This window comes from Bacillus rossius, chromosome 16 (genome assembly GCF_032445375.1).
Source record: "Bacillus rossius redtenbacheri isolate Brsri chromosome 16, Brsri_v3, whole genome shotgun sequence".
Lineage (NCBI taxonomy): Eukaryota > Metazoa > Arthropoda > Insecta > Phasmatodea > Bacillidae > Bacillus > Bacillus rossius.
The window spans coordinates 18,090,510-18,104,289 of record NC_086343.1 but is presented as its reverse complement, the minus strand read 5'-3'; the positions used below and the strand labels follow the sequence as shown (position 1 = coordinate 18,104,289).

Sequence of the window (13,780 nt, the reverse complement as noted above, 5' to 3'; positions counted from 1 at the left end):
CCAAATTTTCCCCGGGGGAGAACCCCCGGATCCCCCCGCTTTTTTCCCCAGGGGATGATGGATATTCCTCAACAACTAAATCAATTGCAGCCCCCCCCCCTCCCCCCAAAAAAATATCCTTGTGACGCCCATGGGCGAATAGACCGGAAGGGTTAGCAAGAGGATGCTATTTGACGATGTTGACGTTGTTGCAGCGCGACGGTGGTGCAGGACTACGCCACCTTCTTCACGAACGTGCTGTCCGGGCAGGTGGACGTGTCCAACCACTCCGGCGACACTTCGCACCACTCCACGGGCATCTCCACCACTCACTCCCCCAGGACCACCACCACTCCGGCCTACACCGCGGAGACGGACGCTCCGGTGAGGCCTGTCGCCTGTGTCCGTCCCCTCCACCACTTTACCCTCAATCAACGTCACGCACCTAACACAACATTTTTTTAATGGTTATCGGCTTCAGCCCACAACCAGCACTAGATGCCCTTTCTTAGTCGAAGCTTATTTATTATCATTTCATCACTAAGGGCGGTATTCCAAGACGTTTCAGTAAGGTAGCGAATATGCACTGCCTTGTTGGGCAACTGCCGTACCCTAACTCTCGGGTCGTATTCCGAAACGTGTCCTAACTGAACCCCTGTAAGGTACCTATCAGATCGGCAGCAGTTTTAATAACCGAGGACTTGTGCAGTTGTACTTCGTGGAATCCATCGTAATTTTAGCTTATTTTTTTAAAGCTATGGAATTATAATGTGAAATAAAATATATTTAATTTTGGTTGTACAAGAATAAACGATGAATTTTTGGCCGTATTTATGTTTGCTGTTTTTTTTTTAAGATATTCGGGGGGAAATTGTGATTGTAAAAGTTCCGTTAAAGTTCATTAAAAAGGAAAAAAATATATATACAGTTATGGATCAAATCGGCAACAGATAGGACACCAAAAATCAGTGCCCTAAAAATAAGGGACTGGCCGTGTCCTATCGTGCACTTGGAATATGGTTAGGGTACAGGTATTGCATAATCAACCCCTAAACCCTTATTTTTGTGTCTTGGAATACGGTCTAAGTATCCGTACATACCCGGAACTCGAACCCGGAAACCCTCGCACAGTAAGCCGGTGTGCATCCGACTACGCTACGGAGGTAACCAAGCGATGTACAAGTGGGGACTTCATCCGTCCATCAGAATTTTTCTTCCCAATAAAATGCTACCAACAACCAGAGTTTTTTTTTTCTCTCAAGAGACTTATTTCGTTGTTTACTATTTATGTTGTGTTTTTTGTACGTGTTGTATTAGCATATACTCGGAAAATTTCAGCATCGTGATTTAATTGTTTGGGCATGAGATTAAAGAACCGCAGTGTTAGGTATTACACAAAACATCTGAACGATCGATAACAAACACCACAGGCCTGTGTTATGGTGACAATTGACTGCCGCAGCTAAAACCATAGCTATGGGAAGCCTAATATGTCCATTAAGTTCTGTCCCTGCCCGAACACGCCCGAATATTCACCTTCGGCCAACCTCGGGTTTATTTATATACATTTACATTTCTCTGGTTATTTTAATTTAGCTATACTAACCTAACTAACCGTCCATAGTGTTTTAACGTAGCTAACCTAACCGACCACTTTTAATATTTGAATTCATTTTTCCTGCGCAAAAATAAAACAAATCCCGAGGTTGGCCGAAGGTGTATATTCGGGCGTTTTCGGGCAGGGACAGAACTTGATGGACATCTTAGGCTTCTCCATAGCTATAATCCATCCTTACGTCCGTCAAAAGTATTGAGTTTTGGTAAACTTTCGACGGGCCGACGGATGAAATTTTTCGGGCCCTCAGATTGGCTGAAGGTTACGTGACGGACGTATGACGGACGGACGGACGGAGGCGACGGGCTATTGTATTTCCGGCCGTACGCTACCGTGGGGCCAGTCACAAACGCAGGACTCTTTCTTGATTTGTTTTGTGGGGAGGCTTGTTTCAGTTCTCGCCGGAGATTTGTGACATCTAACCTCGCTAACGAGCAAATTCGTGTGTTCTCATTTCACGAAAATTCAACGCAGAATTCTTTTAAATAATGTAGAGCGTGTTAGTTATACGCAAATTTTGTTTTTCAACTACATTTCTTGACGCGATTCACTCGTAGTTTCCGTACCCGCTGCCCGAGCAGCTACGTCGAGTGTAAAATCATTTGATTGGCAGACTGAAATTTCAAACTATAATAATGAAACGGCACCGATTAAAGCGAAAAGAAAAAAAAAACTCGAAAAAAATACTAAACCCCGGCTTTGGACCTGATTTTCAACAAGGAATATTATCGAAATACTGACCTTCTTGTTAAAATTCATTAAACAGTTGATACTATAAAGTTTTCCATTGCTTTGTGAACTTTGGTTTGTGAGACATGGCACTAACTGGCAGGATATTCAGAAATGTGTGTCAAGGTAAATAGCTGAACTAAGGAAGCCTTTATCTTTGAACTTGCTTGCGGGACAGAACCCCACTTTTCCAAAAACACGTGTTTCCTCTTACGAAGCAGTTGTGGAGCCAGCCTCTAATGCAACAAGATCTTGAGCTGAAGACACGACTTCATAGCTATGGACACGAAAACATAGGAGGAATTGAAATGGTGTTGCTTTTAGAAATAAATACCATCCATTCTGAACATATTTCATGCTCTCGACCCCCCATGTAACTTTAATAACAAATAAACCTTGCTGCTGATCAATTTTTTGATGTGTCAGTTTCTGAGTAAATGCATTGTAGGATTAAAAAAAATTATATAACTGAAAAATGGAGCAATTTTTGTCTTGAGATTTATTTGGTGGGGTCCTAACACATTAATTACTAATAAAAACTTGGAATTAAATATACCAGTAGGTTAATTTATTTTGATGTGATACATTTTGGAATACTTCAAAACAGTTCCCAGTGAGAAAATTGTTATTTTTTTTTGGCCCCTTAAATGCCAGTAAGTGTGCAAAATATATTATCATCTGATGCATATTTTGATTCTATACAATATGAAGAAAACGCTTTGATCAAAAAATACAATTTTAAATTTGTATGATATATGGCGACAGCGCTAATGGCAGTTGGCATGTGTTGGAGAGAGAAAGAGCTCATTTATTTCCACATCGAAATCTAAGAGTGAGATGCTCCTATAGCAAATACTGTATACCAAGAGAATAAAATTAATAGCTGGACGAAAATTACAAGTCTGTTGCTGATAGAATTCAGTACAAACCTTACAAGTTATGCGATGCATCTGTTGCTGATAGAATTCAGTACAAACCTTACAAGTTATGCGATACATGCATATCACGCTTGCGGTTATAGCCATGGTAACTTTGAAAGTCTTTAAATTTTTATTTTAATTTCAGGGAGGGGACGTGACAAGATTATTTGCCCCTAGGTATTGGTAACACTATTTGCCCCCACCAAACCCAAAAAGAAATAAATGGGTGGTATGATTAAAAATAATCGACTCCAGTCCATACCTGACCTATAAAACAATTTTTTTAATGCATTATTTAAAAAAATTTTTTAGTAAGTACAACAAATGTAGTTTTTAAAAATGTTGGTACTCTTAAAAATAGTGTTGTTAATGACTTTTAAATAAGTCAGAAACATGTTAAACTAACCTCTTTAAAGGGCTGTTATTTTTCTAAATTTATGACTCGACATTTAACTAGGAATAAATTCTATACCAAACAAAACCCCTCCGGTCTCTGCTCTTCTCAAAGTTTGAAGCTGCCCGGTGTCCTTAGTTCCTCTCGGAGGTGGAGTTCCAGGCAGTGGCGTTGCCAAGATTTGTGTATGGGGGGTGTTAAGATGCATGCGCCCCCCCCCCCCCCCCCCATATTAAAGCGGGCGGTCCGGGGGTCCTTCCGGGAAAATTTGGATTTTAAGGTGTAAAATAGTGCTATTTTAGCAGTTTTCTGTACTTAAATTTAAATTTATGTAATGGTAAAAATTTTATTAATTTTTAATATGAAATTTGTTTGAGTAATGAATAAGAAATTTAATTAAAGATTTGTGGCTGGGGGGGGGGGGGGGGGGGTTGAACCCATAACCACCTCCCCCCCCTTCCTCCTGGCTATGCCCCTGGTTCCAGGTGACTTTGTACCTGAAAATGATCACAAGGTCAGGTGTACACGCTTTCCCTGACTGCATCTGCCTTTGTGGCTCGTGAGTGCAGACACACAGTGCTCATTAGATATTGATCGACGACAAAGAGATTCAAAGCTTGCATTTTAATTTTATTTCAGTTAATGCTTGTTTATTTTCCTTTACAACCATTTCATTTAAAAAAAAAGTTTTAAATAACCACTATTGGCAATGTTTCCTGCAGACATAAAAATCCTGGAAAACAGGAAAATCTTAGAGAACTGAAATAATATCTTCGAAATCCTTGCAAACACAGGAAAATTGAAAACTTCTTAGTAACAAAATAATAATTTTTCATACTACACATTATCTTAAATGTCTTAAAACTGGTATGTATTTTAATCATAAATCAGTGTGCCATATCAAAGGTAAAGTGATGGAAACCATTGTGTGTTAGTTTGAAAGCACAATAATATATGTTTGGCGTGATCCCAGTCAATTATGTATAATTTCAATGTTTGATATAATAAATAAATTGGTTTTCTTCTTCGGATTTACAATGTTGGTTTTTTAAATGTTAATGGATATTATAACACTGCTAATTATATATTGTGCAGGAAAACATTTTATTGTCAGTTCAGATTTGTTTTAATAGTAGGTCCGTGCAAATACTGTTTTTTTTTTAATGTGAAACGAATATCAAATTGAATGTTAAAAATATTCATGAAGTTGAATTACAAATATTGTTCTTGGCAAAGCTGTATTAGACTTATTTTACAAATACAGGATTGAATTTTAAAAAAAATTATTGTATATTTGGAATGTGTGAACTGATGAAGCGATTAGCCTATTGGGCCCTATATGTAACATCATTCAATAAAAATTATAAAATATCCATGCATAATATTAATACTGAGCATTCATAAAACCAAACAGAGGGCCTTTTTTTTTTAAGTAAGCAACTTTATTTAGGCAAAACATATACATCGCAAAAAGAAACTAAATAATTGAATGAATCTTGGGCTTCCATGTTTTAAATATTTGTAAGAAATATGAACCTTTAAATAAAATAAATCACAAATTTTCTGGCAGAGTCAAATCAAATATTAAAATGAGCTTTTTTTGATTTGCTTAGTCGAAGCTTTGCACAGGCCTATTTGATAGTAACTTTTATTGTAAAATATAGTTTGCCTTGACAGACAGACAAATGACACAGAAAAAAAATTGTTAGATAAAACAGGGGAAACAAGGAAAACTCAAGGAATATTTTGTGAATTGGATGTGGAACCAACCCTGAAATAATTTAAATACAAATTTCAAAAAATTACCGTAAAACCCTAGTGACAAGATTTTTCTCATTTTGTGTGATGACAGGAACAATATATCTCAAATAATTTAGATTTTGTTACAAAAATTTGAAATACGTGCAGTGAGTTAGTTCATGGGCTCCCGTTAACTCTTAAGATAGTTATCATTGTCTTAAGCCCACTACACACGGTACAATATTTTCTACTAGTTTGCTTACTAGAATGCTTACTGGTTTCTGTACTGTGTAGGCTACAAGCTGAAACAATAGGTGCGCTACAAGTTTCTGCTGCACACGATTCTAGCTGCCTTACTAGTTTTGTTAAGAGAATATTCTCCACAACCAATTTTTATTATGAAAATTCACATTTTTTACTGCATACAAACAAGGCTCTTCTTTGTATGCATTTATTAAAACGAGGAGTTTGTCACTATTCCACTTCTTTCCATCCATGTTTATCACGACATGCGCGCTTAAAAGTGTAAACAACCCCTCATGCTGTTTTCGTGAGTTCCGATTGGCCACTCCTTAAATATTGGAACACACCAATCAACGAAAATAGGACGCAGTCTATTACGCAAAACCAGTAGCCCAGCTCGTACAGCTACTAGTATCCAGTTTGAATTCGAGTGAAGAAACTAGTAGTAGAGCCAGTACGACTCCTAGCTTACAATATTGTAAGGAATGTTGTACCGTGTGCGGCGGGCTTTACAGAAAATGATTTTTCTAAGTTGCGCTGTGTACATTAAGTAGGTTGTTACTTTTCGTTGCAGATAGCTATAGTTTATGACCCGTTCTACAAGAACTGCAGCGTCACAAAGAGCTGCTTCGGTGTTCCGTCGGGCTGCATGGCCACCCAATCGTGCGACGCCATTTCGTCTGTCTTGGTGAAAGGCGAAGAGTACATTTTTGAAATAAAAGGCAAAAATGTTAAGTATGCTGCAGTGGGTCTGTCTCTGGACGATAAAATGGTGAGTGTGTAAAAAGTTAATTTTCTGAAAGAAGATTTAGCACGTTTTGTTGGGCCATTTTTAATTTTCAAAATAAATGCATTTCTGTTCTCAGGTGCATTATATGATAATTTCTGTGCTGTCTTAAGAAAAGCACTTACTTTAAATTTAAATTGTTCTAAAACCCAAAATATAATAATATTACTTTATATTTATCGTTAAATATTTTGTGACTTCACTTTATTTCATTGTGTAGTATGTATACTAAGACATTTTGCTCAAGTGGTAAGATGGCTACACTGAAGTGATTTTAAAATTGTAACTTGTGAATTTTCCAATAACGATTTGACTGCAAAATTGAAATAAAGTTCTGCATCTTAGTATTTTACTGAATGTGAAATGTCTAAATTATAGTAGTGAAAGTTTTTTGACCTCTAAAATAAAACACAAAACACAGTAATATATAATTTGATGATTAAATTAATACAAAAATTTTAATAAATTACATCTACAATTTTTTGTGTTTTGTCAAACACCATAGAAAATTGAGTCAAACAGTTTTGCCGGTGTATTATACGCACATTTATTTTCTAACTACTTTTTTCATTGTTAAACATTATCAGCTGATACGAAAAGATTACGAGGCTTAATATACAAAAGAAAGCCACTCACATCAATATAATTTCAAGGCAGACTGATTTCCCTAACTTAAGTTACACTCTTACTGATTGTTCTTTGATCGGCAGTGTATTTGCGATGACTGTTGTTTTGTGAGTCACAATCCCTTCTCGATGAATCAATATTCAAACATTGAATCAGTGAATCGTTATCTCAGTGGGGCACTCGTGACTAACGTGCTGAGTGAAATGTGGGTTTGTCAGGCAATGGCCCAGATGTTCGTAGTTGGCTGAGTGTAACATTGAACTGTCCTTGATGGTTCAGTAAAGGATAATTCCTAGGGACAAGATTTTATGGTTTTATTTATAGGACAAATTCTTTTTTAAAACAGGATATTTCAGTGTTATTGTTTTTACTTTTACATATTCTCTTTATTCATTTAAAAAAAAATATATTATTCAACAAATATGAAATAAAATATTTCTTAATATTTAATTCACAAAAATAGTCTTGTTTTATTTGGAACCTGATGCATATATACACTAAAATCATTAGTAATAATAATAAGCATCTAAAACAGAACTATTAAAAAAAAAAGTCTGCAAATTTTTGTGTGATTGAAACGTGTGCCATCATTGATGTAAAAACGTGTTACCAATGGACGAGATGCAACAAACAATGTAATATTAATTTATTTCCAATCAATTTAGGTCATACATACTGGTACAAAATTTGTGTTACATCAATTACATTCAAAGAAATCACCATGATAAAAGATTTTTTTTTTTTTTTTTAGTTAAGTTTTGTCAAATTGCTGAGTGATTCATGTTTTGAGTTACATTTTGGTTCTTAATGTAGAATTAACTTGCATGTCGGTGTTATACATGTTGTATTAGCATGCTTTTGGGTGTTATTTCGGTTTTATCGCAATTTATCATTTACATTAATCTTGTTCCTAGTAATTCCACGTCAGCTTAACCAAATTTTGGAAGATGGCTCCAGCTCCACCGTTTTCGATTTTGTTTAGACAGTATGCTGTCAGATTTTAAAAAAATTTATTGTAATTGTCTCTCGGGGTTTTTCCGCCCCTGACCAGGTCTTCCCGAAGTGCTTGTGGTCAACTTGCGTGTGACGATTCCAGGGCGACGACAGCGTGGTCCAGTGCGTGCCATCGGGTAGCAGCGCTGCCGTGTACTCGTCGTGGAACGAGGGAAAGAAAAACATCAAAGTTCTGGTAAGTTCTGGGGGACTCGATCGCTGTTCTTTGAGCGAGACACACCAGTTCGCCCGGTGGGCCGCAGGGGCAAACATGGCCAGTTTTTGAGGAAGGACGGGAAGAATGGAATATTTTTTTTTTGAAGACCTCAGATGTAAATTGTGATGACCCTCAACCGTGGAGGTTTCTATCTCCTGAAGTTATGTTTCAGACATAAAAGTTCTTGGAAAAAAATAAACCAAAATATCTTTAAAAAAAAACTTTGTTGTCACTTATTTCCTAAACTTTAAATTCATTTTGGCCACAATTCAGAATAATGTTGGTTATCACTATTTACACCTGAGATCTTCAATTAGTGAAGCGTAAAAAATAAATGTGACAAGGTGCCATTAATGAATGTTGTTTTATTTTTCTAATCCTAGAAATTAAAGTAACTTAACCAGTTAAAATTGTTATATAAATATGAATTTCATTTTAGTGTATCTCATTTCTAGCTACATTTAAGGGCCCAAATCCATAATGCACTTCAGTGGGAAAAAAACAAAAACAATTATGTATGCCTGTAACAAGTAATATCAACACATTTGACTCTTTATTTACATGCAGCAATACATCAGTCTGTATTGCTCCAAGTCATTAAGCTTTCCTGGGGCACAGTCGGGCCACCTCCCTATTATTTAAAGTAAGCCCCTCCCCCTCCAGGCACTACTTCTTGACCTCCCTGGCCTCAATGCTCGAGTGTTAATGTAACTCACCTCCCACGAGGGAATCTGGGTTTGATTGCCTGTGGGGTCACATTCATATTTTTGGTAAGTGGGAATTGTGGTGGATGCATTTCATTTAAGCTTCATCCTTACCTCATCCTCCTTGTGTCTCAAATTGTTCTGATGCTGAAAAGGCGTTAAGACCCAATTCATCATCATAATTTTCATCATCTACCTTTTACTTAATGGCAAATGTGATAAATACCTCGAACATGATTTTTAGGTATTTTCCTATTTGCAAAATACATTTAAAGTCTCTTAAGAATATTTTTTACTGAGAAATATCCCTATAGTAAATAAAAATAATTTTTTATACAAATTATTTTTGAAATTGCATGTATCTGAAAGCCTTGTAGCTATTTTACAGGTTAATACAAACATACATTTTTTTTTATTTTCCAAAATTTCCTAACTAGGTTTCACTGTATGGCGTGTAGGTTATGATTTATTCACCTAGTTACATGTTAATTGTGATTGTGGCTATTTTTAACAGTCAAAAGGAATCAGCCTTCTGAAGGCTTCGTACGTCGACGGTGACATTTACTGCCAGTTCACCAGAGAGAAGGTCACGTCAGTACGAAACACCACTTTCAACCTCGTGAGCCAGAAGTATCACCTGCTGGTGGCAGCGGGCACGCTCTTGTCAGGTACGTCTACGTCTATGTTTACGTCAGGGACTTGGTGACTGCCTTTTTTTCTTATACATTGCCTAAAGTTGGTAAGGGCCATCTCAAGAAAACTGTTAGTTACTGGCGGGTTTTACCTTTGTGACACTCTCGTGTTTTTTTTTCTTTCTTAGGTGTTCTTTCACTGTATTGTCTGTTTCCACGCCGCCTTTCAAGGAAAGGCGGACAGCTACCAGAGCTTCTAGTTCAGTTTCTCCATAACAATGTTATTAGATTATGTATCTAGAAACTTTCATGTAACTTACTTCATTGAGTTCTGGTTTCAGTGGCGTAAGGCTATGCTGTCACGCTCAAGGAATAATTTTAGTTCTATATCCCTATTAAGTATGTTTTTTTTTTGACGTGACGTCTAATAAATCGATGAATGCCGGCACGCATGAAAAAGTGTCCCGTTACGCACATTGTTCCGTTACGCTGTGTCCCGTTACGCTGTGTCCCGTTACGCTGTGTCCCGTTACGCTCATTGTACGCTTGCGCTGCATCTATCTCTCTTCCAATCGACTGTTTATAAAGTGAAGTGAAAAGTTAATGTGGTTTTCATTGCTTATTACAACAACAATTTCAGAAAATAAAGGTTAATTATTCTTGCATTTTAAAAATCTGATTACTAGTATAATTTCAAGTATTTATTGTTTTATTATTAAAATAAAAAGAATTCAATTTTATTCATAAAGTATGCTATCATTTCATCAATGTTATGTTTGAACATTGTCACGTTAAACTATCGTCCGTAAACCGACTTTACAGACAACCAATTTTTTTTTCACACAAAAACTTTCAAAGTATAACAACAGAATTTGCTAATATTTTGAGCATTGTTTACCTGAAATGGCCACAGACCACACACAAGATCTAAAGTTTTCTCTGTTAGGGATACACATACGTCATAGCGCTGGACTTATTTAACTTTCTGGTTTTCATTGTCAGGTTTTACCACTTAAAAAATACATTCTTCATAAAGATATAATGTGCTTAACTATCATATAGTATATGGTTTTGAACTGGATTTGCTGGACGATATGGCATGTGATCCAATTATGAATGCAAACACCAGGCATGACTTAAAAGCAAAAATTATTCAGTGATGAAATGCAGAGAACTTTTAAACTAATCTATTACTCAATAACTGTTCTTGAACATATCTAATAAATATTTTCACACAAAGAAAAGTTGAGAAGATAGAAGTACCAAATATTTTCATAGGGACAGCGTAAGAAACTGGTTAAAAAAAAGTGATACAAGTTATGTCAGCAAATCTAGCGGCGTGAAGTGTCCTTATGAGTTTTTATTGTGCTTGAGACTAGTTACAGTTAGTGGCATCAAGCGGCATAGATTGGGAAACAGCTAGAAAGCCATGCATAATGTGTCTCGTAATTTTGTGTTCATTCTTAGCTTGAAATGATAGGGGGCAACTTAATAGTAGCTTAATGATGCGAAAACTTACGAGATTGTCACTTTTGCAAATGGCTTGTTGTTTTGCATGTACTTGAATGATGCTATAAAAACTAGGCTACGCTCGCGATAGCACGCAAAAAGCATATAAACAGCACAATTGCACCACACAACACAAGAATTTGACGTTTTTATTCGCACACAACTCAGCAATTTGAAACATTCCAACTGTATTTTTATTTCATTTACTGCTCTCAAAATTTTCATTTTCATGTTTGAAATTTGTTAGATGTTATTGTTTTTTATAGTTGTTTCCCTAAATACAAGCATTTAATTTCGCTTCATTGTTTTTAATGACCATGAATGATTAGCTGCAAAGCAATGCCACGTAAATAAATGCCTTTGTCAAATAAGTTCCACGTTCTATCTTTAAAATACTCGTACCAAAAACGTCGTTAGCTTCTCTATACCATTGAAGTATGTTTGCTCTTTGCCTGTGTGTGTGTGCTGTTTTATAATGTAGCAGCTGTTATCTGTTTGCGCGTACATTCAAATTCCATGCGTCTGTGTTGTGCGCACGCTGTTGCGGATGGGAATCCTAACACAGAGGGCTTCTGTTGGTAGTTACACTCAGGGCCCCCACATGGCCGGTGCTACCGTTGTTATGGCAATGGGGCCCATGGGTTAGGGGGCCTGCGAAGGAAAGAAAAAAAAAACTCAAAACAAAAAAGTAGGCAATTTTAAATAAATAATAGAAAACAATTAAACAGTAAGGCCTAAATTTAGTTACCGATGAAATATTATTCGGAATATGCTGTTTCTGAATCTACAACTGTGAGTAACGAAACCACCACCAATTGACGTGACACCATGTTGACAGTGCAGAACACTCTACACTCATTTATTTGCCATTATTCAAAATCATTTTATTGGTTGACAATCGAAACACTGACTTAAAACTAGTTTTAATGTGTTTTAAAAAATAATTGTGAAAAGGTTAAAAAATATATATATATATATATAACTAAAACAATATACATAAAGGAAAAAAAATATATATATTTTTTTATCTCTCTGTTAGAAAAAAAAAGGGGAGGGGAGGGAGGCGGCATCGTGACTTCTAGCCAACGGGAGGGCCCACAGAATGATGTGTGGGGGTCTGGTTACACTACGCCATCATGATGTGCTCGTGAGGAAAGGAGGTCAATCAACGATAGTTCAAGCCCAGCTTATGGGAATGTTGCCATTTCCTGAGAATCGAAAAAATTAAAAAAACTAAGAAGCTGTACCCTGAAGGTTGTGGTCGTGCCGCAGAGAACGGGACCGGCCCGGGCTTCCACAACCGGGCGTACGGGGGCTCGGGCGAGAGCTGCTACCTGTCGGAGGTGTGCGACTTCTCCGAGTCGTCCAAGCTGCTGATCCGGCTGCACGGGGCGCTCATGGTGGCCGCGTGGATCGGGGCGGCGAGCGTGGGCATCCTGCTCGCTCGCTACTACAAGCAGACGTGGTCGGGCAGCCAGCTGTGCGGCAAGGACATCTGGTTCGCGGTGAGCTCTCGCGCCCAGGTTCTTCCGTCCGAGCTTTGAACATATATCGCACCCTGAGTTCAAGACTATCGTAACTCAAAAAATTGTGCTTATGAGATATTTTTACCATAAGCAGGAAAATATCATTATCTAGGCACTGCAAGACTATCACAATATTATATTTAATTTAAGGGACTTATGGCAAATAATGTAGTGTTACACTCTGGAAAACATTATATGAGAATATGTGCAATACTATGGCATCTGAGTTGTGATAGTATTGCACTGATTTTTGAGTTACGATAGTCTTGTACTCAGGGTGCGATATATGTACTGTATAGAAGTCGCGAGTGGATAGGATTTCAGGAGCATATGATGAGCAGCTTGGGAACTTCACCGCTGCAGTGCGCTGCCGTAACGCCCTGTACCGTCTTAGGTTGTTGTTTGCACGTTAGAGCGCGGCACTGCCGCCCGCTGTCATTCACCCGCACCCCCCACCCACAACCAAACATTCACTGCAGCTCGAGGTCGTTCAAATAGGAGTTTGTGCGTCACAAAACTGTGTAGGGATGAGAGGTGGGGGTAGAGGGTGGGTGGGGGACGACGCGTGTTTGAGGGAGGGGTGGGGAAGGGGTGTTCGAAGAGTTCTGAAATTTGTCCGCTAGGGACCGCCTCAAGTCGATGGCCCTAGAGATGGTGGCGATTGCGGCGGTGAATTAACCAACCACCTCAAAACCGTATTAGAAATTTTAACCTGGGCTGGCAACTTCTATTCAGTATGTGTTATATTCAAAGGTCCCGGGTACTCTGTGCTTCCACACGTTCCGCAGTGTGGATTCCGGCCGTTGACCTCGGCCGTACAACTGCACAGCCGGCGAGTTTAGGTTTTTTTTTTTTTTTTTTTTTTTTTCACTCGAGAGTTCATCGTCACTGTCAGTTTTCATTTCAGTACAGTGTTTCCTTCTACGTCTGTGCGAATACTACGAAGCGAACATCAAGTTGAATGTTTAAAATATTCACAAAGTCAAATCTGATTGCGAATATTGGTTCTCGGCGAAGCAAAAAAAAAATTTATATGTTTAACTTTAGTAATTTTTAATGGTTATAAAATAACCCACGCATAATATTAATATTGAGCATTCATAAAAGCAAAACATAAAAAACAACAACAAAAAAATATATATATTCGCGGCTGGAGCAGCTATGT

At 37.6% G+C, this 13,780-nt stretch overlaps 1 protein-coding gene across 3 annotated transcripts in view; it reads left to right on the top strand.

Annotated features, from left to right (window-relative positions):
- LOC134540402 (putative ferric-chelate reductase 1 homolog) overlaps window positions 1–13,780 on the top strand; it is a 116,589-nt gene that overhangs the window by 90,206 nt on the left and 12,603 nt on the right. For all 3 annotated transcript variants that reach the window (XM_063383117.1, XM_063383115.1, XM_063383116.1), the window contains 5 exons: window positions 195–363; window positions 6,195–6,392; window positions 8,131–8,223; window positions 9,463–9,616; window positions 12,362–12,594. In XM_063383117.1, coding sequence (XP_063239187.1) covers window positions 195–363; window positions 6,195–6,392; window positions 8,131–8,223; window positions 9,463–9,616; window positions 12,362–12,594 — 847 coding nt within the window. The remainder of the gene's footprint in view (window positions 1–194; window positions 364–6,194; window positions 6,393–8,130; window positions 8,224–9,462; window positions 9,617–12,361; window positions 12,595–13,780) is intronic.